The following is a 26,316-nucleotide window of genomic DNA, read 5'->3' as shown; positions in this document are numbered from 1 at the left end:
TCCCCTTCCTGAATGTCCCAGCTAAGATGACACTAAACACAAAAAGGACACAAACAAATATCACCAGAATAAATTCCTTCGTGGATACTTTAAAATGCACACTAATCAGCACCAAGCTTACAAGACAAGTTTCTTCAATAAGACACAAACAAATCACATGAGTTAGACCACAACGTGGCAACAGCATCTATGTAAGCGTCTCTCTTCTACCTTCCAATCACTCCTCGCTGCCCAGCAGATGACTTTTTCCTCGTTTCTCATTGGCACCAAAACTGTGGAGCCATCGCTAGTGCAGGAATCGGGACAGGTTGTAACAAACACCTTATAAGTTATGGAAATTGTTGTGAAAGCATGTTAGCATTAAGTAGTAAACATCCAACTTTGATCTTTCATTGCCCGACCCTGTGGCTGAGCGGTTAGCACATCGCGCTGGGACGCCAAGGGTCCCGGGTTCGAATCCTGGTCGGGCTTGGTTGTTTGTGAATGTCCATTCATCAATTTCATCCTTTCATCACTCATCCTCATCTTCGCAAATTAGCCAAGAGGCACAAAACGCGAAGTAAAATAAACTAAATCAATCAATCAATCATTGATCTTTCATTGGGTCACTCCATAAACTATTCAATGTGGCTAATTCAGTTTTTTATATTATTGCTTAGAAATTTGTTTGTTTTTTAGCTCTTTAATTTCATAATGCTGTATTTCTTAAAATCCATCAGTAATGAAGTACACATTAAAATCTTTTCAAAGAAATAAACACATACGTTGTAACATTTGATCTTTCTACTACTTTTAGGAAACAATGTTTATTTAATTTTTAAATAGTAAAAAATAAAATTTTATTTTCTAATTATTTTCAAGCATGGAACACTGTAGTAGATATATTGAAAAGAATTCATCCAAATCCAGAGAATATTTCTGCAGAAGAAATTGTTGGAGATTTCTTCAAAGTCAGTTGTGTCCCTGGAGCAAAAGATTACATCCGGAATGATCGTGTCCTCATCGATTCATTATGTGGTTTATGTGAAGGAGATAGATCTGAAGGTAACTGGACTTTATTGTTATTGTTGCTTGTTGTATGTGTTTAAGTATATATAGAAAGCATCAAATAAAGCATTATTATCATGTAACAAATAAAGTAAATGAAGATGCCAAACTTATTATCACTTTAGAGGAATTCAAAACTGGTTGTTATATGAAACATTGCTCAAATTAACTATTTATATTGAATATTGGACATTCGAATTGTGATAGTATGAAAACATATCTACATTGTACTAATAAAACAAATGCAGTAATAATAAGTTCACTTGTGATACATTTTTTCATGTCCAGACCATTATTATTTACAAAATATTAAGCTAATTTCAACAACATTTTTGCTTTCTCATCTTCACATGTTTATTTTCAAATACATTTTTATAATTTTCCTTATGATAGCTTTTATAAAAAATGTGTGAAATATTAATTATGTTCTGACAAATAGGCTATTTTTAATCCTCTTGCAGTGTAATTTTTCAAAAGGGAGGTAAGTCATCATCTTGGAAATATAATCCAACAGAAGATGTAGAAAATATGGTTTTGAATTGTGTGATGATATTTGGGATTCATAGTTAAAATAGGATAAGATATTAAGTTTAATATATTTTTTTTAAAAAGGCTTGTTCAATAGTTGTGTTGTTATGTTCCAACAATGTAATATTATTGACGATATTCATTAGACAACTTATATTTTCTTTCTGTTAAATTTATCCCATTGCTATTACTGTAATCTGATGAAAGACATTTAGTTTTAATTTGATCAATGTTACAGTAATAACAATGGGATAAATTTAACAGAAAGAAAAAAAGTTGTCTAATCAATAATGTTACATTTCATAATTGGGAAAAGAAAGACACGGTAGTATATAAATACGAAGAAACTAGTACTCACTTTTATCCGCGAAGCTGTTTTTTATTATTTTTTGATAATTTCACCACTTGAGAGGAACATGGCCGAGTGAGAATACAATCAACCCAGATGGCGGACAAGGAAAAATCATCATAAATCTGTCGAATCTCTCGATCCCAAACAAATTCAAAGAACTCCTTGCCCAGTGGCGGCTCGTGGTGAACCAAAGTGGATGGGCGATAGCTCACATTGATATGTTCGTGTTTACCGAATATCATATTCTGCACGTTTGCACATACTATAATAAATTAATAGTTATTGAACAGTAATGCAAAGAAGATGGAAGAAGAAGTATAATTTTCTAACAGGTCGTAGCATTTTTTAACTTAACAGAGGGGAAAATTCAAAAGAGGTATTAATTTTTACACAACTTGATAAGCACGCACAATGACGAATATTTATGTGCATTGATCATGAAAATTTATAGTAAAAAAGTTACACAGAAAAAGTTTCCTGTCCAACATGACTAATTGATATGTGAAATAGGACACAAAAATAAATATCTCACTGGAAAGGTGATATCTGCGTTACCAGAAGCTCTACAGTAAAAACTTCAAACTTACCAGAAATCTTCTTCAGACATGCTTCTAAATGAAATTCATCCTTCTGTTCAATGCGAAATTTGCTAGTGAACTCACGACCTCCCTTCTTGCACACGTGTTCTAGAATCAAATTCAGCTTAGGTTTTTTATGTTTATTTTTCATCCTTCTGGTAGGAAAGACTTTGCACCAACAATTTCTCCACACTGTTCATCGCGACAAATACACAACTACAGCACACAACTATCGAAAAAGCTTCAATTTTCCATGGAAAACGAAGAAACAAGTGTCAATTATCGTCTTCCGATCCGGTCGTTTTATTGCTTCGGGGTCGCCATACAATTTTGCCAAATTTTGAGAAATTTGTAGCTCACAGATTCCTGTAGCGGCTCTTGGTGAGTTTAGATGACGAGTTTCTAATTTATTTAACAACTGGCTTGAAAAGAAATTGAACAGTTTTGTCACATTATCAGGATTTTTTTCAAACGTGCTAGTCAAAACATGTACTCAAATTACATGATGTAATCATTGTAATCCAAATGTATTTTCCACTACACTCAGAAAAAAATACAACTCATATATGCGATAATTTCGCGAGTAACAAGAATCTATAGCTGACTTCTGTGGCTAGCATAACGCATTACAAAGCCAGGACTCCTGGGTTCGAATCCCGGCATGGGTATGTGTGTTCTTTGTGAGTGCCCCTCCATCAATTTCATTATATCATCGCTCATCCTCATCGTTGTGATTACCGAAAAGTAGTAGAAAGCGACGGTAAATAACAAAAATCAAGCAAGATTCTGTACTTTTTCAGTTACCAATATTTTCTTTCCTCATTGGATATTGCGTTATTTATTGCTCAACTCTTATGTCATAAGGGAATAAGATTATGGAATACAGAATGATTTTTTCAACAGTTGGTAATTTTCTATCTTTTGTTAACTTCATTGCTTCTGCCAACTCTTTATTGTTTACCATTCTCCGGAGAGAGGGCCAGTTTTGCCTAAGGGGTGGGTTTCGGATGACAAACCCTCCGTCCTCCCATGCAGAGATCCAGTGCATGTTATTCCGCCAGTTCCCTCGCCTCTTACCCATCGCGACCGCACCTGAGAATGCTCTAAGTCTCGTAAGGTGGGAGAACGGCACCCCACCAGATTTCTCTCCAAGTGCCGTATTCCCCCGCACAGTGGCGTGCAAACTTCGCAATGGTCACAGAAGAATGAATACAGAACCGACTAACCAACGATCTATAAGCAATGAAAGATTTGCAATTCAGACAATGTAATAGCTAATACACAAATGTTAATGTAAGGTTTGTTTACTTGTGGTTACTCACGGCACGTCCTTATGAGCCCCCCCCCCCCCCGTCCTTGCCTACGGTGATAAGTTTAACGTTCAAAACAGTAAGCCCCCCACCCTCGACCTCATATGTGCGGCAGAAAAAGCAGCTTGTTTTGCCCCCAAACCCCAAGATTCAGAAAACATCAGAACGTTATCAGTCGGAATTTTTCAAAAAGTGACGACCAACAGTGAAACCAGGAAACCTAATCCAGTGCACCAAGAAATCTCTTCTGTCCTCTCCGAGTTTGGCAAATGGCAGAACACCAATGAAGTTTGGTGTCTAAAATCTGACAAAACGAACCAGTTTGTAATCATGCACAAGGGCCATTACTCTACGAAAGTAATAGACAAACTAAACAGTGACTCGTACAGTGTCATCAAAAAGGACCTCACAGACTGGTACAATAGAATTGTGAAAAATGCAGTGAAATCTAGTGCCATACTTAGTGAACAAGACCACAAATTCCTTTTCAACCCCCACCCTTCACCTGCCATTGCCTATGGCATTCCTAAAACTCATAAACCTGGAATACCCATGCATCTTATAATAGCTGGCTTCAATTACCCCACGGTCCACTTAACAAACTGGCTAAAAAACAAAATATCTCAATTAAACCACAAACTAACATACGTGTTCCGCAACAGTGCCGATGCTAAAAATCTGGTGACTTCAATAGTGCAACTGACAGCGCAAAATTAGCCAGCATTGACATAGTAGATATGTACAGTTCAATCCCCATAGACCTAGCACTGCCTTCAGTTGAAAGATGGCTGACAACAAACAGAATCCCTGCTCTAGAGGTACAAGAGATAACCAGGCTATTGGAAGTTTGTCTAGAACACAATTACTTTCAGTTTAAGGATAAATTCTACAACCAATCCGAGGGCCTTGCAATGGGCAATCTGCTATCAGCTCCTTTAGCCAACATCGTCATGCACCTGGCTGAAAAAGAGATACTCCACACTCCAGAACTACAATACATCCAATATGGAAGGTACGCGGACGACACAATAGTCGTATACAAGAAGACAGAAGAACTCAACATTTTAGTGAACAAGCTAAATAACATCTACCCCAGGCTCAACTTCACCGTAGAAAAAGAAAAACATGCTAAAATCAACTTCCTGGAAATCACCATCAGTCATGCACTTAACAAATTCACAACCACCATCTACAGAAAACCAAATGCAGGCAACTAGTACATACATGCTCTCTCTAGCCATCCCCCTTAGCAAAAAGCCAATGTGTGGCTGAGCTTTTATCGAAGAGCCTTCTCCTACTGTTGCAGAGAAGAGGATCTATGAGAGGAGATAGCCACCATCACTGAAATAGCCCTGAAACATGGCTACACTGAAGCACAACTTTCCACTTGGTGCAGTAAAGCGGAAATACAGGTCAGACACCCTAACCAACCACAATCAACCCATCCGCAAGCAACCCAGCCACAATCAACCCCCGGCAGCCACTATAAATGGTTTGCCTTCCCCTACCATCCCACCACTTCCAACCGCATTTCCAAAGCCCTTCTTCCATATGGCATCAAAGTAGCGCACAAACCCAATTCCAAAATAGTTGATAAACTGAACAAACACAAACTGTACTTCCTCTCCCCCCCCCCCCCCTTGATAACCCAGGTGTATACGATGCAGAGTGTGAATACAAGGCTCATTACATCGGCAGGTCCATCAGATCTGTCAATGAAAGAATCCAACAGCACCTAGCAGATGCGAAAAAAGCCCAACCCACTACTAGTCTTGCTAAACATATCAAATACAATAGCCATAAAATTCAAAAGGTTCAAGTCAAAAACACTGCCCACACGCTCGTAGACACCAAAATCAAGGAAACGCATGCCATAATGCACTTCCCGCATGAGCTAAACATTGATAGCCGGCAAGCGCACCACACTTGGATTCCCCTACTACAACAGTTATTGCCCGGAAATAGCAGACGACACAAACCCAGATGCACAGTTAACAACAGCGCACCTAGCAGCAGCCAGGGAACTACGAACAAAAGATGCACGCCAAGCAACAGTACAGCAAGTTCCAATGAGGATGGTGGCAGTGGCCACTGAAATTAATCGAAAAAGAAGAAAAAACAGCTTCGCAGATAAAAGTAAGTACTAGTTTCACCGTATTTAATGTTACATTGTTGGGAAATAATAATGTGCATCTTCTCCAAAATGTTAATCAAAAATCATGTTTAAACGTGTGTAACAACTGTGAGAATAAACTGCAAGAACAATAATTCTACAGTGTAAACAATATGCACATGGAAAATAAAGCTATATTTGTATGTACAAGAACTTGAGTATGTAAGGTGATTCTTAAGTAATTTGGGAGCTTGTTAAATTAATTTTCTGTGAGGTAAACTCATGTCATTTTCTTTCTATAGTTTATGAAATATTTCTTATCTCATTGTTATAGAATTAACAACTCAGTATGAAAAGTAAACTTAAGAACAAAAGAATAAAAACTAAAACTATTCAATGAAAATTTCATATTGCAGAGAAACGAAGAAAAAGGCCTGGATGGTGCAAGGGAGATGAACGTGATGAGCACTTCTATGGGGACATAGGAGCCTATTTTTGCCTCTCTGAGAGCAATGCAGATGTAGCCTTTATGGATTGGAATTTGCTAATGAGAATTTTTGGTATGCACTATCCTTATTTCATTGCATGTGCTACATTGAAAATAAAAAAAATAATATTTATTTATTTAATCACAAAATAAATACAGGTTTGCAATGAAACTTACAAAATGTGTTGTCTTGATAAACTATTGCTACTGAATCTTTAGTTACACTTATAGTCATGGTTATTAGTCAGGGTAACTGATTGCATTAAAATTGATAGTTTGTTGCATGCAGTGCATATGCGTTTTGGTGAAATGTTGCTTTCCAGCCCACTTGTGCACTGAGAGGATAATCACTTTTTGGCATACAGTATAGAATGGCATCTGAACCAGTATGTGCCCCACCATGAATCAAATCCTGAACCTTTTGTTAAAAGCATATTTCACAGGCCTGATAATGCCTTGGAAATTATAATAATATTAGTACTGCGTAATTTTTTTTAGAAGTTTCCTGTTGTGTTAAGCTAAGAAATCCTACGTTATTCTGTGCTAATCTGTATAGTGCTATCAAGAACAATAATAAATAATGATGGGTGCATATAATGTTTCAGTTAATAAGCAATGTAAATTGGAATCTCAAGCACACTTGAGAACAGTGTGCTTCAATCACAAAACCCTTACAGTATAAAAATCAAAATTACTCAACAAATTAATGTGTAATGAAGATATCTATGTTGGAAGTAGATAAGGAAATAACAAGAAAAGAATCTCTCATTTCTTAACGCGTTTTGTAGAAGGTTGATTGTCAGTGTGTTTATTAATAATATTACAGGAACATCCAGGAACAGAGTCATCTTATTTCACAATGTTTGTTTATTTAATTAATCTTCCCACCATGCACCCAGAAGTGGATGATAATTATCATTCAATTGGTCCAGAAGTTTCTTTCTTTCTTTCTTTTCAAAATTTTCTCTTCCCCCCTTCCATCTCAAGTTGGAGGCAACACACTTGATGCATCATCAAGGAAAATGAAGGTTTAAAATACAATGGCTTCTACATTTGAATTTCCACCACACCCTTTGCAGGAAAAATGATATCCTTCAAAGTACACACATCTACTGAAACATCCACAATCAGTGTAACAACCTGTATGGAACTCATTGATATGAGAAATGCCTGTAAACTTGATAAAATTGCCTGGGTAAGTGGTTTGTAACTAGTTAGCTATTATACTCTCAAACTCAAATTTATTTTATGTTGCAAAAGCAAAATATTGTTATCATATTGATATTCATAAACATAATATGCTATGAAATATACTATTCTTTTCAGAATCTGGATTTAATTTAAAACCAAATATATCACCACTATGTCTCAGAGTAGAAGGAGAAGAATCTTATGCAGAATATTATGGCAATACATCAAACTGTTTTCTTAGTTCCACACCTGTCAGACAGGTAAGTTCTGGGCCATGAAAAAAAAATAATTGTATTTTTCCAAAGACCAAATTCTATCAAATGAATACCATGAATTTCAGTGTATTTTCTTGTGAATTCTCAATCTGACTGCCACACGGGAGACCTGGATTCAATTCCCAGGGTGGGTGATCTAAGGTTGAATTCTTTTGGCCTTGTCCCCCCATAAAGCAGCTCTGGGATTAACTCAGCCTCAATCCAATGGGTACCTTGAGGCAACCCTGGGTGTGGGGGGCAGTAAAGTCAGTTGGAGCATGGTGATGATCACATCACCTCCAAAATGGTCTAGCTCGAGAATGTGTAAGGCCCTACCCCCACATCCCCTAAATGTGCCTTCATGATGCGGTGCTATATGCACGAGGAAATTTAAGCCCACTTTAGACGAAAGCATTTCCTTAGCATTTTTCTTAACATTTATGCCATGACCAAGAAGTTACCCTGTAAAGCAAAAAATCTTATGGCATTTCAGATGCCATGACATATTTCATGGCATTTCTCAAGGATAGAACCCGCCCTATTTCTGTAGCATTTTTCATAGCATAGCCAATCAGAAGCAACCTCTAGGTCATGAGTGCAGTTGTAATGGCGGCTGTATGAGATGTAAACAATGTATCACTTCATATTTTCAAAATCCGATAACTATTCAACCGAGAGGAATAACGTTTCATGTAAAACGTTATTAGGTACAAAACAATGGCACTGCATAAATACATACTTTACAAGGTTTACTGTACACGTATGGAAGAATATTTTAGTTGTTTCAAATGTAAACACCGTGCATTCATCATAGATGGTGTAACTCGACGTGCCTTTCATGCTGTATATGTTATACATTGTAATCGCAAAAGCTAGCTGAAAAGTTACATGAAATGCTTGTATGTAAAGTACTATCTGCTATAAGATTTTGGAAGCTTTTACATAGCATTTATGCTAGCAAATACGCTAAGGGAAATGCTTTAGCTGGCTTTAGCTTTACCTTCACCTTCATTTACCTTTACCTTCATTGGAATCTATCAGTTCAGATGGTTCAGATGGTTTCTGAATTTTGGAGTTTGGGGGCAAAACAAGCTGCCTTCTTGGCTGCATATGTGAGGTTGAGGGTGGGGGGGGGGTGCATGCCAAGCAATAGCGCAATAAGCTCCAATGAGGATGATGGGTGCCAGTGGCCATTGAAATTAATATAACTGCGAAGAGAACAGTTTCGAGGAAAAAGAGAGTACTAGTTTCTATGTATTTAAAAACATTATAGATGAATTGTCTGGCTTTGAACAGTGTCAGTTTTGCAGTACCTTTTGGCATTCGGCATTCAGTCTTCACAAATAAGATTTATGCCATGGTTCAGCAGACCCAGGTCTAGGAGCACACAAATTTGGATTGACAAAATTTCCCCCATCTTTATGTGATATAATCATTTATATTAGTAAATAGGGCTGTAACCTTGCCCTTAGGAAAGTAATTGTGACTCCAAGACTTGTAAAGTATGTGCACTGAAAATCAGATTTTGGAAAATGACATTTCATAAAACAATTTTTTTAGTTCATGTTTCTGGTTTCAGTTTTAACAATTAATTCTTAAATATATATCACACTATTAGAACTAATTAGAATTAGAATCACAGTTCTGTGTCTTCTTCATCCTGTTTGTATTTTGAAGACCCTAAAATTGAATTTTAGGAGGTGTTTCGGTGCTTGTAATAAAACTGGATTGCATAAAACATATCCATGAAACTTCTATCAATCCATCCTGTCTGTGCTCTTGCTGTGGTTTCCTTTAGTCTCTCCAAGTAATTGCTATTAGGGAACTTTTTGTGAACATTTCTTACACTTTTTATCTCCTTCTTCCTATCTTGTAACATGGCACAATCTCTGTTGGATCGAGAAATAAAAGACTCGCTGCTCATATCCTTTTGACTATATTCTCAAGAACATGTACAGAACACAGTAAAAAACATGGCAATCTTCATACTTTTTCTGCGCGGGATGACAGTACTATAACACAGCATAGAACAAGGAAAATACTGCACAGGCTATTGCCCGGAAAACAGAGTAAACAATATTGCCAGGTGCCAACTCACATAATATCTAACATCCTCCCACCTGAGTTGGCATATCAAACAATAATAGTTTCTTAGGTAATTTTATCTCTCTCCCACTACATGTGGTACAAGGTTTGGTTTCAGTGGGAGGGAGAATGTCTTTCTGATGTTTCTTTTTGGTTTGTGGTTTAGGTAATGAACTCTTCATTGCTTCACCCTCCACTGCAGTCACCTCCAATGGATACAGTCTCTGTACAGGACGAAGTAGTTGACCATGGCAAGTTTTCAGACGTGCCAATCTTGTCACTTGATCCTTACCTGGAAGAATCTCAGTTACACAACCCAATGGCCAATTATATCTTTTCATATTGTCAAAACCAATCAACACAATATCTCCTACCCTGACAGACCCACATGCTCTGTTTATGGCCTTTTGCGTTAACTGTCCAAGATACTCATTCCTGAAATGATGCCTGATATCTTGTCTCAACTTCTGACAGTAACGGAGACGATGGTTGGGCATTGAAGAATCCACATGGTCACAATCAGGTACACCCGTCTCCCTGATTTCTTGTAAGAACATAGCAGGTGTTAGAGGAACTAATTCTGTCTCACTTTCATACATGTAGGTAAGTGGGCGTGAATTAATTATGGCTTCACAGTCACAGAGGATTGTTGTCATTTCTTCGTAGTACAAAACTGATTTCCCGAGTTTTCTTTTCAACAGACCCTTCAGGACACGAACCAATCTCTCCCAAAAACCACCCCACCAGGCTGCACTGGGTGGAATGAACTTCCACTGGATTCGCTGAGCTGTGGAATATTCTTCAACTTTCTTCCAATCGAGTGTCATAAATGCATTCTCAGTTCCTCTGAAATTGGTACCATTATCACTGTAGATTACAGAGGGTCTGCCTCTCCTTGACATGAATCGTCTAAAAGCCTGGATAAAAATCCCAGTTGATAGAGAAGTAACTAACTCTAAGTGAATGGCTCTATATACTGCACATGTAAAAAGGCATATCCATGCCTTTTTGCCATCTTTAAGATAAACAGGTCCTGCAAAGTCCACACCTGTTACTTCAAATACATTAGCATCTCTAACTCGATCAGCTGGCAATGGTGCTGGAAGAGCTTGGATTGGTTTGGCTGCGTGTCTCTTGCAAGTAACACATTTCGAGAGCACTGAACGTACAGTTCTTCTACCACGAAGGATCCAGAAGTTCTCTCTTAAAATACTTAGTAATATGTTTACACCTGCATGACATGCTTTCTTGTGCCAATACATTATCAGCAATTTAACGACTGGATGTTGTGCTGGAAGAACTATGGGAAGCCTGAAATTTTCAGTATCTTTCTTCTCTGGCAATAATTTTGGTTTTCAAACGAATAATCTTGTCCTTGCCCTCATATGTGCACAAAGAGGAAAGGGATTTGTCATCCTTTGCTCGGAATGCTTCTTGTTGTATTAGTCTTAATACTGCATTTTCTGCTTCCTGAAGTTCGCGAACACCAAGATCTCCAGATCTATGATTCTTCGAATTTCTACTATTATACAAAAATCTTTTGATCCATCCAATGAGTCTAATCACTTGGTTATAGTTAGAGAAATATCTGTAATACCATCTAGACTCAGCATCTTGAGCTTTCATACTAAGCATCGTTGATGAAGGTAGCACATTCCTTCTTTCTCTGTCAACTTCCTCCTTGTTGAGAAGAAACTCCATCGGTGGCCACTCACACGGATCTCCTTTCAACCAATGAGGTCCCTCCCACCATAAGGATCTCAACAACTGCCTTGCATCACAACCTCTTGAAGGAAAATCAGCTGGATTCATTTCACTGGGTACATATTTCCATGCACAGGGATCAGACAGTTTTCTAATTTCTTTAACTCTGTTCCCAACAAATACTCCCCAAACTCCTTCTCGTCGAATCCAAGTCAGCACCGTAGAAGAATCAGTCCAAAAGATAATGGAGTTATCTTTTAAATTCAAATGTTCGCGAATCCTGGTTGCTAGCCTTGCTCCCACCATCGCGGCAAGCAATTCTAGCCGAGGAATTGTACTATTCTTTGGACCCACTCGTGCCTTTGCCTCAATCAATTGTACGCTAACACCTCTCCTTGTGTCAACCCTCATGAAAACTGCTGATGCATATGCCACTTTGCTAGCATCACAGAACACGTGAATGCTCATAGAGTTAAGTTCATTGGATTCATAATCCCAGCCCATGAAACTTCTGGGTATCCTTACCTCTTTCAACATCGGCAATTCTCGTACCCAGTTTAAAAACTGTGTTCTTATTTCTTCACTAACTTGCTCATCCCATCCGAGCCCCTCTGCCCAAGTCTGCTGAAGTAATAATTTTGGTAGAAGAGTCACGGGACAAGTAAAACCTATAGGATCAAATATACGGTGTGCTACAGATAATATCACACGTTTCGAAACTGTCTTGGGCTCAACATCTTCAATGTCCAAATTAACTGTAAATGTATCGGCTTGAGGATTCCAACTGAGTCCTAACACTGAAGTAGGGCTAATGTCCTCATCAACCCTTTGAGGGACTGAATACTCCCACCCTCTAAGGTCAAAACCTGCTTCAGCCATAACTGCACGTGATTCTCTTATAAATTTATGGAGATTTTCGTGATTGTCTACACTGGTGGCACAATTGTCCACATAAAAGGAACCTCATAATTTTAAAATACTATCTTCTGTATAAGCTAAGTCTTCCTTCCCGAAATGACAACTCTGCAATGCTTGATCCAAATGATGTTCAATAACAGCACCCAACGGAAATGGACTGCTCGTAACACCAAACACTACACGAGTATGTCTGAATTCTTGAACCGTTCCAGTATTAATATCGTGCCACCAGAGAAATCTCAGGTAGTCTCTATCTTCAGGGTGTACAGCAATTTGTAAAAAAGCTCGTTTAATATCTGCTATAACTCCAATTTTTCCTTTCTGAAAATGTAGTAAAATATCAGCAATAAGAGCAATCAAGTTGGGTCCAGGTTCTAAACATTGGTTCAAAGACGGTTGTCCTTTTACTTTAGCAGAAGCGTCAAACACTGGTCTAATTTTTGTCGTGTTACTGCTCTCTTTCACTACATGTCGATGGGGTAAGTAATGGCCAAAATTCTCTGTTTCATCCTCTGGAACCACCTCAATGACTCCCTCGGACAACCATTCTTGTAGCACTCCATCGTAACTCTGCAACAGATGTTCTTGTTTCAACTTCTGTGTAGTTGACCAAAGTCGTTTCTCTGCTAGATCTTTATTGGTGGGGAGAGGCGAACAATCTTCCTTCCATGGTAACTGTACTTCATATCTTCCTTCAGCATTGAATGTCAGTGTCTGCAAAAATTGTTCTTTGACAGCCCGTGTGTGTTCTTCCGCAGACTTCTTGGCAATGGGATCCTTGATTCCTATGGTATCCAGTTCCCACACATCAGCTACGGCTTCACCAACATATAAATTCGATACCAACAAAGCTGTATCTGATTTTCTGTTTTCACCTGGAACTTTACCCATAAGTGTCCATCCCAGCTGAGTTTCCACAGCCACTAAACCACACTTTAATTTCACAACATGGCCAGTCAGTAATTTACCACAAACATCCGCACCAATAAGAATTTCAACTGGACCTTTCATCTTACCAGTATCTGTTAACCTTATTTGACTTTTGTTCAGCTCATTTAACCAAACACCTGGTGTTACATAAGGAATCTCACCACATATTGTATCTTGATCAAGAACATCAAATGTGCACGAATATTCTCTCTCAATGCTACATACCTTAACATTATAAACATTATGATTACAAGGACTAGACATGGTACCACCAAATAGCGAATGTATCAAACTTTGTTTGCCAATGGAGTTATAACCCATATCTGTTACAAGAGATTTGGATATATACGATTTTTGTAAACCTGTGTCAATAAGAACTCTCACATTCCTGCTCCTACTGTAGTTACCTTTCAAATCTACTACCAATGTCTGCATGAATACATGCAGATTTTCAAGTTGGTTTATCAGTGTATTGTTTACCTCAGCATTTGATTCTTTGCCTTCAGAATAATGGCCAGAATCATTATCTTTGTCTGAAATATTAGGACACATCAATACAACATGCTTTTTCTTGCAAACAATGCATTTCAAATTGGCCTTGCACTTCTTCGAAAAATGACCAAATTTTAAACATGCAAAACAATGCTTTTTATCTTTTAAAACCTTCTGTCTTTCAGAGAGAGACATTTTCTGGGCTTTAAAGCAATCATATGAACTGTGCTTACCACCACAGAACACACAACTTTTCTCCCTACCACCACTGACACTCAACAAATCTGTCGCACTGGGGACAATAGGCTGACGCGGTGGAGAACACCTTTTCTTCCGAACTTTCACTGCTGCACCATCCAATTCAAACCCAGCTGCTGCAAGGTTGATTCGTTCTTCTCCTTCCACTTCAGCTCGCAGGAATGACATCAAGGACTGCATTCTTCCGGTCGGTGTTGTCTCATTATTTTCCTCAGCAGCAGACAATGTTCTTCTCTGCCACACACGCATCAAATCCTCTGGGAGACTGGACTCCACCAATGGAAACAGCATTGCTACATATTTGTCGCTGGTAACACCCATCGATTCTAATGCTCTAAGTTGGGACTCCAGTGTGTCATACAAAGTGCTCAAACAAATTTTTTCTTGACGGTTCAACACCTTTTGTAACACCAATTTTAGCAGTTCACGCACGTACACTTCCACGAGCATATCATCGCAACCAAAAATGATTTCATGGACTGCACAACTTTTGGGTAATTTTCTTTTGTTGGTGGAAAACTGTTCACAAGCTGGCGTGCACGAGAACCTTCAATTGTCGCTTGTATCAAATACTGAAACTTGTCCTCTGCAGGAATTGTATCATCTTCATCGATCTTCTTGAATTGTCCCCAAAAATGTAACCACTCTTTCAAGTCCCCTCCAAACTTCTTCAGTTCGATTTTAGGTAACTTGAATCTTCGATTCTTTACTTCCAAAAACGACTCGCCTTGACAGCAGTTTCCTTCCGACAACTTCAAAAAGTTCGACACTTCAATACGTCGCTTGTTGAACAAACACTGATAATCATCCGACACTGACTGTTCTTTCCCTAACTCATTTTCACTAGCACCAGATTCCAACATCAAATCAAAAACAGTTATGTCAGCCGCATGCAGATCACTTGCCTTATTTTCAAGCAACTGGATATTTGCATGAATAACATTCCTGTCCGGAGTTTGCATCGCTAACTCATTTGCAATCTTCTCCGAAACACGTGTAAAAGCTGACCTAGCCACTGCATGGCTTTTCTTGAGACGATCAATGTCCGTTGACATTTTTCCGATATTTGCACTTACTTCTTCTCTGGTCCAACACAGAAAGAAAGACAGGTCCTGTCACGGTCGCCAATAAATGTTGGATCGAGAAATAAAAGACTCGCTGCTAATATCCTTTTGACTATATTCTCAAGAACATGTACAGAACACAGTAAAAAACATGGCAATCTTCATACTTTTTCTGCGCGGGATGACAGTACTATAACACAGCATAGAACAAGGAAAATACTGCAAAGGCTATTTTCCGGAAAACAGAGTAAACAATATTGCCAGGTGCCAACTCACATAATATCTAACAATCTCTGTAAGCCCAATTCAATCGAGAAAATTAGCTACATTATTTAACACAGCAGTGCTCATACAGAAAAAATCTCTCATCATTGGTTATGCAGATCACTATTGTGATTGACAGAATATTATCTTTTTTAGCCATTATTTGGCAAAATTTCTCTGGATTTGTACTTTTTGAAGTATTCTGGTTCACTTAATAAAGATATCGTAAGTTATTTCACTCAACACATTACAGTAGGGAGGAATTTCTGTATCTAGTGCATTGCATTTGGATGTGATGAAACAGCATAAAATACAAGGTTTGTCCAGAAAGAAACCAAACTTTCAAATTTGCCCAACAATGAAACAATCTGCGTTGGTCACAAGAGCGCCGACTTTCCAAAATTTCTGTGGGTGCATATCAATGGCGGATAGATCTGTAATTATCAAGTATTGTATACTTTAAACAACTTACATGCACAATGGTTGCAAGAGGCAATGATATTATCAACACATTACTAAAAGAAAATACCACATTCATACAAATTAAAATGAAAAAAATCTTCATAAATGCAAATAATTTTAATTGTATTGCAGAATGAACTATGCAAAGATTTTGTTGTGAACAGAAACTACAAAATGACTAACTTTATGTACCAAATAATAATAATAATCATGACATGTTAACTTTCAATATAAAACACATTCCTTCTTACGTCATTTGCACTTCTGAATTTGTTTGCAATTTTGGTAATGTCAATATTTTTAGTCATTTCTTTATGAACATGCAAAATTGCCAAATCATTCAATATTATTTGGGTCATTGTTGAGCGCAAAATCGTTTTCAATCGTCTAAGTGCTGAAAATGACCTCTCAGAGGTACAAGAAGTAACAGGTATAGTTAATAAAATCACCCGTACAAACTTCACAAATTCTGTGATCATTTCACGAATGGGACCACTGTTTTCTCTACTTGAAATATTTGTAATGTCTGACAAGTTGGCCACTTCTTCTTTGTTCGTTCTGCACACATCTAGAAACATGTCCCTGTCCAAATTTAGCTTGTCTTTATCAAAGTCTGTCCCATCTCAATGTTTTAATTGCTTATTATTTTTTGATAATGGCAAGTGAGAAATATTTATTTTATTTTGTTTTTATCAAACTAAAAATCTTGTGGGTGCGGCGCACCCACAAGATTATTTATGTGGGTGCTCGAGCCCCGGAGCAACCACGTAGTCGGCGTGCATGGTTGGTCAACTTACTAGCGCCACATAGAGGGATCCTTCAGTAGTACTATGTCGTTGATTGCAGCAGTCTACATTATTTAGTTTTCAATCTGTGAGCAGTTAAGTGAAGTCGTGTTGCATGGCTGCGGAGATTTTCTGATGTACAGATCTGAAATAGCAATGTGTGTACATCAAATTTTGTTTCAAATTGGGAAAGAAGTTTACAGGAACTCTCAAAATCTCACAAGAAGCATATGGGGAAGACCATATGAGCAGGACACAATATTATGATTGCTATGACTGGTTAAAAGCAGGCAGAACTTCCATTGAAGTTCTCACATGTTGAAGTGAGTAAAGATCTTTTGAACTGAGCAAATGAGGACAATAGCTTCCTGCAGAATGTCATAATGGGTCATTTGGGTCATTTGGCACCTGCAGACTTTTTCTTCTTCTTAGGTTAGATTCCACCCTGAAAGGATGCCACTTCCAGTCCATAAAAGAGATTATGGAAAATTCGCAATGGAACTTGCCAGCTATTCCCAAAAATGTGTTCAAGAACACAATCTAACAGTTTAAGAAGCAGTGAGATCAATATGTTAGCAGGGGAAGACACTACTTTGAATGTTGTATATCTCATTAAGATGTGTACAAGTTAAATAATTTTTTTTTGAAAAAGTTCTGTTTCTTTTGAACAAACTTCGTACATATCTTAGAATCCTACTTTCATTATTTTCTTTCCTAAAAATTTTGAAAATTGGTTTTTGCTGGTCTGCACTTCATATATTTACAACAGAATTATAAGTATATATATATATAAGTGTGTGTGTGTGTGTGTGTGTGTGTAGTTCCTGGACTGTTCCAGGAAGGTAGCACTGCAATGTTAAATCATTCATTGAACTTATTCTTTACTAACGCACATCAACACTTTCTACTGCACATTCAGAGAAAATGGACCAGGAGATGTGTCATTTTCTCACTTGCCTAGGGTCAGTAACATTTAAATCTAGCTCATCATCCAGGTCTGTAACACATGCCTGTTTACCATGATGACCTTCAATGTGAAAACATTGGCGTGTTCTCTGTGATTATTCTTCACTTCACTGCACACATTCAGGATGCACTGCGAATACAAAATGTCTCACTCACATTGAGGTGGAAAGTCTCCATAACTTCTGGCAATATTGTTTCCCCCATCCATATGCTAATTCCAACTATATGAATTAAGAAAAAAATATTATCAGACTAGTCCTTGTATTTATCCTTTAGCAAGTTTGACTTTAACGATGTACACCCTCTCCAAATGGGAAGTTTTGAAATTCACAGTTTATACAAAGAAAATAATAAAGTAATCATTAAAGGAAAACCACATAGTATCATAGAGTTGATGTTGGATTTGTTATTTCGAGGAAATTGTAAAGTCTAGATAGTGAAATATTTTCATCCTCTTCCCCAACAAGTACAATTAGAAGATGAAGAACAAGAAATAAATATATATATTTTTTGAATTGCCCAAAAAAATCTAATTGAATTTATATGAAGTTGGTATGTCAGAATTTTATTTCCTGTGGAAGTCATTTCTGTTATGGTCAGAGTAAGTTAACCCTTTCACCCCCAGACAGAGAAACGTGAAAACCCTCTACATCCCAGGTTCTAATGTAAAATCTTCAATAATAAAATCATTTAATATTTCATGACAAATATTGCCTGAATCTTCATTCCAATTAATATTGTATTTCTTTGAACTTTTTAGGAAGTTCAGTGATAGCCAAAATATGTTTTTGTTTTTATATACTGTGTTATGTAATAGTACATAAAGAAATAACAATACATATTAAACATTATATATAATATATATATATTGTATTATATATTGCGTCGTCATTCACTCGCAGTTACACATTTTGTAAATATTACATTGTTATATGGATATGCATAACATAATACATATAATACATAAACAAATACATATTAATGTACATAAACGAAGTACAGAGTAGTAAATCAAGTCCACATTAAAACTTCCTACTTATTCTTGTCCATTTTCTAATTTTCTGTTGTTTTTTGAACTTTTTTGAAATGTTCAGTGATAACGATAATATGATTTTTGGTATTTATTTTTTATATTTATATACTGCGTTATAACATGGGTACCTGGGGGAAACCCTGGGGGGTAAAGGCGGTCAGGGGCGTGATGCTGATCACATCACCCCCACTCACGACCGGATCAAGAAAGTGTGAGGCGTTACACCCACACCCCCTATACGCCTTCATGGCGTGGTGCTAAGCACAGGGGAGCACTTTACCTTTTTTATATAATAGTACATAATGTAATAATATGTAATAAAATATATATATAACATAAAAGAAATACATTGTATTACATATTGTGTCTTTACTCACTTGTAGCTACAAATTTTGTAAATTTTACATTGTTATATGGATGACATAATAAATATAATACATAAAACAAGTACATAGTAGTACAGCAGGTCCAAATGGAAACTTTCTAGTTCTTTTTGTCCTTATGGTAATTAGCAGAGTGTTCCGGAGAGCATGAACCAGGTTCATCTGGCAAAACTTTCCACCCATCATATGATAATGGTGTGTCTTCTTCATCTTCCGAAATGGATTCCGAAGATACGTCAGATTTTGTAGAGGCTCCAGAATTCTCAGGAATATAGTCTGAATCACTAGAATCACTAAAAGAATTCATTTTCGGAATGAAAGAAATCAACCGTCCTTCTTCGTCAACTCTCAACAAATAGGCACAACAAACGCTCGTTGCTTCATTCCATGGTCATAAGGGGCGCCACTGTTTCACACACCTGCTGGTTATTACGGAAGGCAACAATAGAACCTTCACGGTAGAGCTTCCCAGAAAGAATTTCCCTTTTCCCTGCCTAAAACCAGATACCCACGTTTACAAAGAAAACTATACACTACGAACACATCATACGTGATGTGCTTGGTCTGCACGACCATTCTGTCAACACATCATAAGTGATGTGCCTGGGGGTGAAAGGGTTAAACATCAGCTTTCGATGGCAAACAGTTCTCATTCTGTGATAATTTTTTGTATATATCCTCACATTTGAACAGTCTTAGCATTTAAATTCAAACAATTTCCTTAAAAAAGAAACAGATTTAGACAAACCTACAATACTTGCATTTCACTGAAATTCAAGAATGTCATTCCACTATAAATATGTAAATAAACGAGAAAACAGTAATGGAACGTCAAGAGTTATTAAGGATAAATGATGAGAAAGTTAGTCACAAGCCATTTTGGGACCAGCAGGCATAGAGTTACTGATCTCAAAGAGGGCCAGCTGGCATTCAAAGGTTAACTTTAGAATTTTATTGATCCATAATTATGTGCTTAATGGAACTGTACTTTACAATCATTTACACTGTGATATATGCTATCTTTCATACAAAATTAAATCGTGTAGGGTAACAGTAATATTAATTAATCATTTCAGGTGATGGTGAGGTCTGATATCACTGATGTAGAAGAGCTTGAGCTCACAAACACCCTCTTCAAACTTCAAACAATTTTTAGTTCTAGTAGTGATGAGCAGAAGCCAAAATCAATGAGGATGTTTGGGCCTTATGAAGGAGGGAAAAATCTTTTATTTCAGGTTAGTATTTCGTGCAATAAGAAACTTGAAATACGAGGGCTATTTTTTTTTCAAGGTCCGATCGGTCGCGAAATAAAAACCACAGTGAAATCAAAAATGTTTTTATTTGCAACATTTAGCTACACCTTCCAGCTACTTCTCTACATAGTCGTCGCCCAGATTTAGACCTTTGTCATAGCGTGGTACCAACTTTCCAATAACCTCGTCATAGAAGGCTTTCAGCCAATTCTCTACGCTGGTCTGTAGCTCGTTGTCTGTGCCAAAATGCTGTCCTCCTAGCCAGCGTTTCATGTGCGTAAAGAGATGAAACTCTGAGGGAGCCAAGTCTGGGCTGTAAGGTGGGTGATCAAACACCTCCCAACGAAAACACTGCAGGAGTGTCGGTGTTGCAGCTGCAGTGTGCAGCAGAGCATTGTCATGAAGAAGGACAATGTCTGATGACAACATTCCTCTTCACTTGTTCTGAATTGCCATTTGTAGACGTTGAAGCATCACGCTGTATGAGGCTGCAGTGATGGTCGTGCCACATTCCATGGATTCCACCATCAACACTCCTTTTCTGTCCCAGAACACAGTAGCCATACACTTTCTGATGGAGAAGGTTCGCTTGCACTTCTTTGGTTTACCCGGCGAATGGGAATGCATCCACTGTTTGGATTGCTCTTTTGTTTCTTCATTTTCGAAATGGACCCATGTCTCGTCTCCTGTGACAAATTTGTTCAAAAGATCCTTTCATTCGTCGATGAATTGCACCCCTCAGCATGAAGAAATCGATTGACTGCACATACTTCACACTTGGCGTGTGACTCTAATGTTCAGGCATGTTTCCGTGCTCACTGCACGCTTCGAACTGACACGTGTGATGTGACTCGATCAACGGGCATACTAGAGACACTGTGCAACACATCCACGCACAGCTTCATCGGGTTTTCAATGTGGTTTTTATTTCGCGACCGATCGGACCTTGATAAAAAAAATAGCCCTCATTCATTACATTAGAATGTTATTAGCACAATAAAAATCTGGACCCAGTGTTAAATTTGCTACTTTCATGTCCTAATAATCTTATTCCTCAGTATATTTCAATACATACCATAAATATCATGTTTTTCTATTGGATGATAAATTTTGGTTGTAAATCTAGCCAGAAAAAAAAATAATATTTGAAATTTGTTTTAAGGCTACTTTCTGTAGAGATAGGCTAATCTGGACAAGACCTACATTTCATTGTATGATGTTAAAAATATAGAACATTTACAACTTTTGAGTGGATGATATGTCTTTGATATTTTCAGACATATTCAGTTGATTAACAAGAAATTTGGAGATGATTCACACTGTTTAATTTTTACAGTACTTAATATGATAACCATCTGACTATCATGAATCATTTAGATATTCAGACATCATTCATCACCAGAAAAAATCAGTTAATTAAGAGGAAATTTGGATATTGTGTACACTTCAATTTTTAACTGAGTGTAATCCTTCCAACTAATATGATAGCAATCACTTAAGTATGGACTAATAGGTGGGATAGGTGGAAGTGCACTCATTCCACAAGGCAATATCAAGGAAAACAATTTTCACCATCCCATTTCTCCTTTGACTTTTCTTCTTAGTACATCATAGATACAACCAGTTTTTCAAAAATATTTATCTCAGAAATTTATTTATTTATTTATTACAAATTTCAGATACATCACTTGTAATGGCCATTTTACAGTGAAATTGTAATAGATTAACAAAAACAAGACAAGATAGTTTAAGGTAAAAGCAATAAAGGAATGCAAGGAATGCATGACAGGACATAAAAAAGGTAACAAATAAAAGATCTACAGATGGATTGTTAGTAAAGATTGTAAAATACTTTCTGGGGGAGAAAATTTCAATGTTTGTTGGCGGTTTATTATAGAACTGGGGCAGCCTGTGGAACAGAGAGCACTGAATTAGAGAATAGAGTTGTGGAACAGTTGAGCATTTTGGGTCAATCAACAGGGCACTGTGAAATTTAGATCTTAAGTAGAAATTTGGATCTTAATCATCACCATTGATGATTTTATAAAAAAAAATCATGTCAGCCAGATCGTATTGGGTCTGCAGTAACTAAATGTTCAAAGTTGTCAGGATGCTCCTTCGATGCTTTTAATAGTTTCGATAGAGCTGTTTAAATTGCTGTTTCTAATGTAACTTTAGGCCTCCCAGATGGCGCAGCGGTAGCGTCGTCGCCTTGTAATCAAGGGGTCCCGGGTTCGATACCCGGTGAAGGCACAAGTGGTTCGGATCCCACTTTAAACTGTAGGTCCAGTCCCGATTAGCCTTACTGTGCATAAAGTGGACTTAAAACACCAAATCAATCAATCAATCAATCAATAATGTAACTTTAATAGATATCCGGTGGAGGCAAATAGTGGTTTGGTTCCCACTATAAATTGCATGTCCAGTCCCAATTAGCCTTCTGTGCATAAAGTGTACTTAAAACACAAGCTCACTCAAACAATCAATAAAGTTAATATTTGATGATAAATTATAATACATAATATCTAACACATTGTTTTTTATTCACAAGGACACCACAAAAACATTTTCTTACTTGAATCCAGAGGACCTAGAGGACAAAAGACAGTACGCATGGATTATGATGAGAGAAGAATTAGAAAGCATGGGGGAGCAGGATGAGGCAGCATCAGCCTCTATTTCTCATGTTACTTATGTGGTATGGGTTATAATGTTGATAATACACTTAGCATTATATAAGACTCTCTAGTCAGTTCGTTTTGTGATGAAAAAGTGCATGTTGAAACACATGGTAACTAATACATATTTGTGTTGAATAACCAAACAGGGCTTTGTTGTTATAAACAATATAAAATTGTGCATATAATGATCTCATCCAACTAAAAACAAATTAAAATGTCATTTTGTAATGAATATGTGCAGTTGCTTGTTAATAATGTGTTCGTTGATACAAAATATTCATTTCTTTGTGAGAGAAGAAAGAGAAACATTATTATTGCTAATAGCATGGTTGAAATGAATGCCACACTCATTTACATGTTTTCAAATCTTGGTGCGTCTGTTTGGTTTCAAAAATTTTATAAAACTTTCATGGAAAACCATTTGACTGGTGGTACTAAATGTTAATATGCTTCCATTACAACTGATTACCTTTCTTACCATATTGATAGGGTGACCACACGTCCCATTTTGATCTGGACAGTCCCATTTTAGAGGCATGTTCTAGCTGTCCCATCGATATTATAAGAAACACAGAATTTGTTCCGATTTATATAAGTCTAGAACTTAGCTTCAAAAACCAAGTCTAAAGTTTAGATACATTTCATGCTAGTCACTGTTGATACCTTTCACAGCACCTCCTTGCATTACCTTGAAACATGGGAAACTAGCTGTAGTGGAGCAGATAAAGTTCAGTGGATTCTACTGCAGAGTATCCTAAGTTGGTCTGAAACTCAAAACCGTATTTCCACAAATACTAATACGTTAGTGAATTCTAATATATTTTCTAGTGCAGAAGACAACACAATCTGTTCGATGAGTGAATATGTGCCCAAAAAATTGTAATACATTTCCAAAAAGACTGCAAGGAAATAAGATTTTTTTGTTGAATAGATGTGTTACAGACTTTTGGTAAGTTGAAAGTGTACCATACGTAAGGTATGGCATCCTTCTGAAAGCAACGGAAATGGTGTTAATGATTACCTGGTACATCCATTTTATAATTTTTTAAAAAAATTTCAAGAGAATTAATGGACTCTACTGTTGCAATACGTAATTAAAAAAAAACATGTGCAGCATGTCCCAAAATGATTATCAGGGTTTCATAGTTGTTCAATTCCCTTTTATGTGGGGTGCAAGGACAATACTTCCATGGGAGTAAACAACAACTTAACAAATTTACAAATGGTACTTTATAAATGTTCAATGTGAGCACCTTTCGTGACACAGCACACATCCATCTGTAGTCCAATGCATCTCGACGCTTTCATTCAACACATTTGGATGTTAAAACTCTTCCCTTTGCAGACACATCCAGTTATTTCAAACTTATTAAACCATCGACGAATGTTGTTATCAGATGAAGGATCACTTCCAAATCGCCTTCGAAAAGTTCAATGAACTGAAACAGCAGAACCACACTGCAAATTCAATGACACAAATGGACTACTGCATGGGAGTCGCCATGTAATTCACCTATGCTGCTGTGACTGATGGGAAAGAAATTATAAGTGCTCAGGGTAGTAAACTTCCACAGCCATTCTTATCGTACATGTACGATATAAACATTCACCTTCGTCTGTTGCAATATACAAACTACTTGAAAGGCCGATAATCATTTTGGGACATGCTGTATTTCTATGATAGTTCTAAATAACAAAAACTTACTACACAACTTTTTGGAACTGAGAATCGCTTGACACTCCTTCTCAACTAAATTTTTCCCATATTTTTTGCCATGCAATTTTCGAAGTGATGACTTTAACATAAACCTTGCATCATCCCCACTTAATATTACTGTCCTTCCAACTCCCCATCATAGGTACCATAATGGCACAAATATGCACTGTTATTTAAAATAACCAACCAAAATTATTGGTGATTTTGTGATTTGAAATGTTTTCCTGAAGTTCTAACCAAATCTCAGCTGCAACTACATTAATTCTAAATTTATGTACTCTGAGATCAAAGAACACTTTACACAAAGGATGCAATTTCTGGGGTACTTCCTAAAACACAAGAAATCATTTCTTTTTGTCAACTCATTCCTTGTGTTCTTCCAATATTTGGTGTGCAAGATAGTTCTGTGTGAGATGCAAAAGGTGTTCTATTCAAAAAAGAGAAGTTTTTTACCTATCTTATTTGTCATTATATAATACTATTAAAATGGTGACAGGTTGACAAAACCTAGGAATGAAATATGTCATTTTTTAAAACTGGCATATTTTTTTTGTTTTTAAAATAATAATTTTAATTGGCACACACTATAAGGAATATTGTCCAGATTTATGATTACCTGAAAGTAGTCATTGAAAGGGATGTTGTGATGGTTGGTATGGATGGCGACAGTGAAATCCAGGTTATGGATGGAGGAGCAGTGGTTATTTTTTGTGAGATTGAGGGCAGTTGATATTTTCCCCCACGTAAAAGTTAACACTTATGTTGCACATGAGGATGTAGTTTATGTTTGAGGCATGGCAGGTCCCTTGGGGTGGAGGGTGAATTAATTTTCCAGTCACAGTGTGAATCTGGAGGGTGTAAAAGGTGAGAATGGAGCAAGTTTTGCATGTAGGACGGTTACATTTGTGGGCAGTAGGATGTTGGTTGTGTGGTGAAGGGGTGTTGTGTAGCAGGATGTTTTGAATGTTGGGGAGTGTTTTGAAACAACTCTGAGCTTGTTGGGAAAGTTGTTTCCAGTTTCGGTATTACTGGAGAATGGGGAGGATGGAGCGTAGTGTGTACCTGATTTTGTTGAGGTGGGGGTAATTTCTTGGTGATCATGTTTGAGACAGCTCGGGATATTTGTTTGGTGACTAGAGTGAAGGGATATCAAGGGTTGACCAGGGCTTAGTGTAGGTGGAGGTAGAAGCTCTGTTGGGAGGTGGGTGGAGTGTTGAGGCATTGTCTCCAGAGGGCCATGGAGAATTGAATGGCTCTCTTGATGTGGAACTGGTGGGAGCTGGAGAAGTGTAGGTATTACATGTGGTTGGTGGGTTTGATGTGGACTGATGTTTTCAAATGACCTTCCTCAATGAACACGTCTACATCCAGGAAGGTGATTTGGTTGGAGGAGTTAGTCCAGGTGAATTTCTTGGAACAGAAGTGGTTAAGTTGGTGCTGGAAATCTGATAGGGATTATGA

At 37.3% G+C, this 26,316-nt stretch overlaps 1 protein-coding gene across 3 annotated transcripts in view; it reads left to right on the top strand.

The window, feature by feature from the left end:
- LOC146004285 (transferrin-like) overlaps positions 1-24,165 on the top strand; it is a 219,343-nt gene extending 195,178 nt beyond the window's left edge. For all 3 annotated transcript variants that reach the window (XM_083142995.1, XM_083142994.1, XM_083142996.1), the window contains 5 exons: positions 862-1,044; positions 6,345-6,488; positions 7,742-7,866; positions 20,281-20,439; positions 23,009-24,165. In XM_083142995.1, the coding sequence (XP_082999121.1) occupies positions 862-1,044; positions 6,345-6,488; positions 7,742-7,866; positions 20,281-20,439; positions 23,009-23,206 (809 nt within the window). In that variant the 3' untranslated portion in view covers positions 23,207-24,165. The remainder of the gene's footprint in view (positions 1-861; positions 1,045-6,344; positions 6,489-7,741; positions 7,867-20,280; positions 20,440-23,008) is intronic.
- Positions 24,166-26,316: the final 2,151 nt, after the last annotated feature.

Source organism: Lepisma saccharinum, chromosome 21 (assembly GCF_977018435.1).
Source record: "Lepisma saccharinum chromosome 21, izLepSacc3.1, whole genome shotgun sequence".
NCBI lineage: Eukaryota > Metazoa > Arthropoda > Insecta > Zygentoma > Lepismatidae > Lepisma > Lepisma saccharinum.
This window is presented reverse-complemented; position numbering and strand designations above follow the sequence as displayed.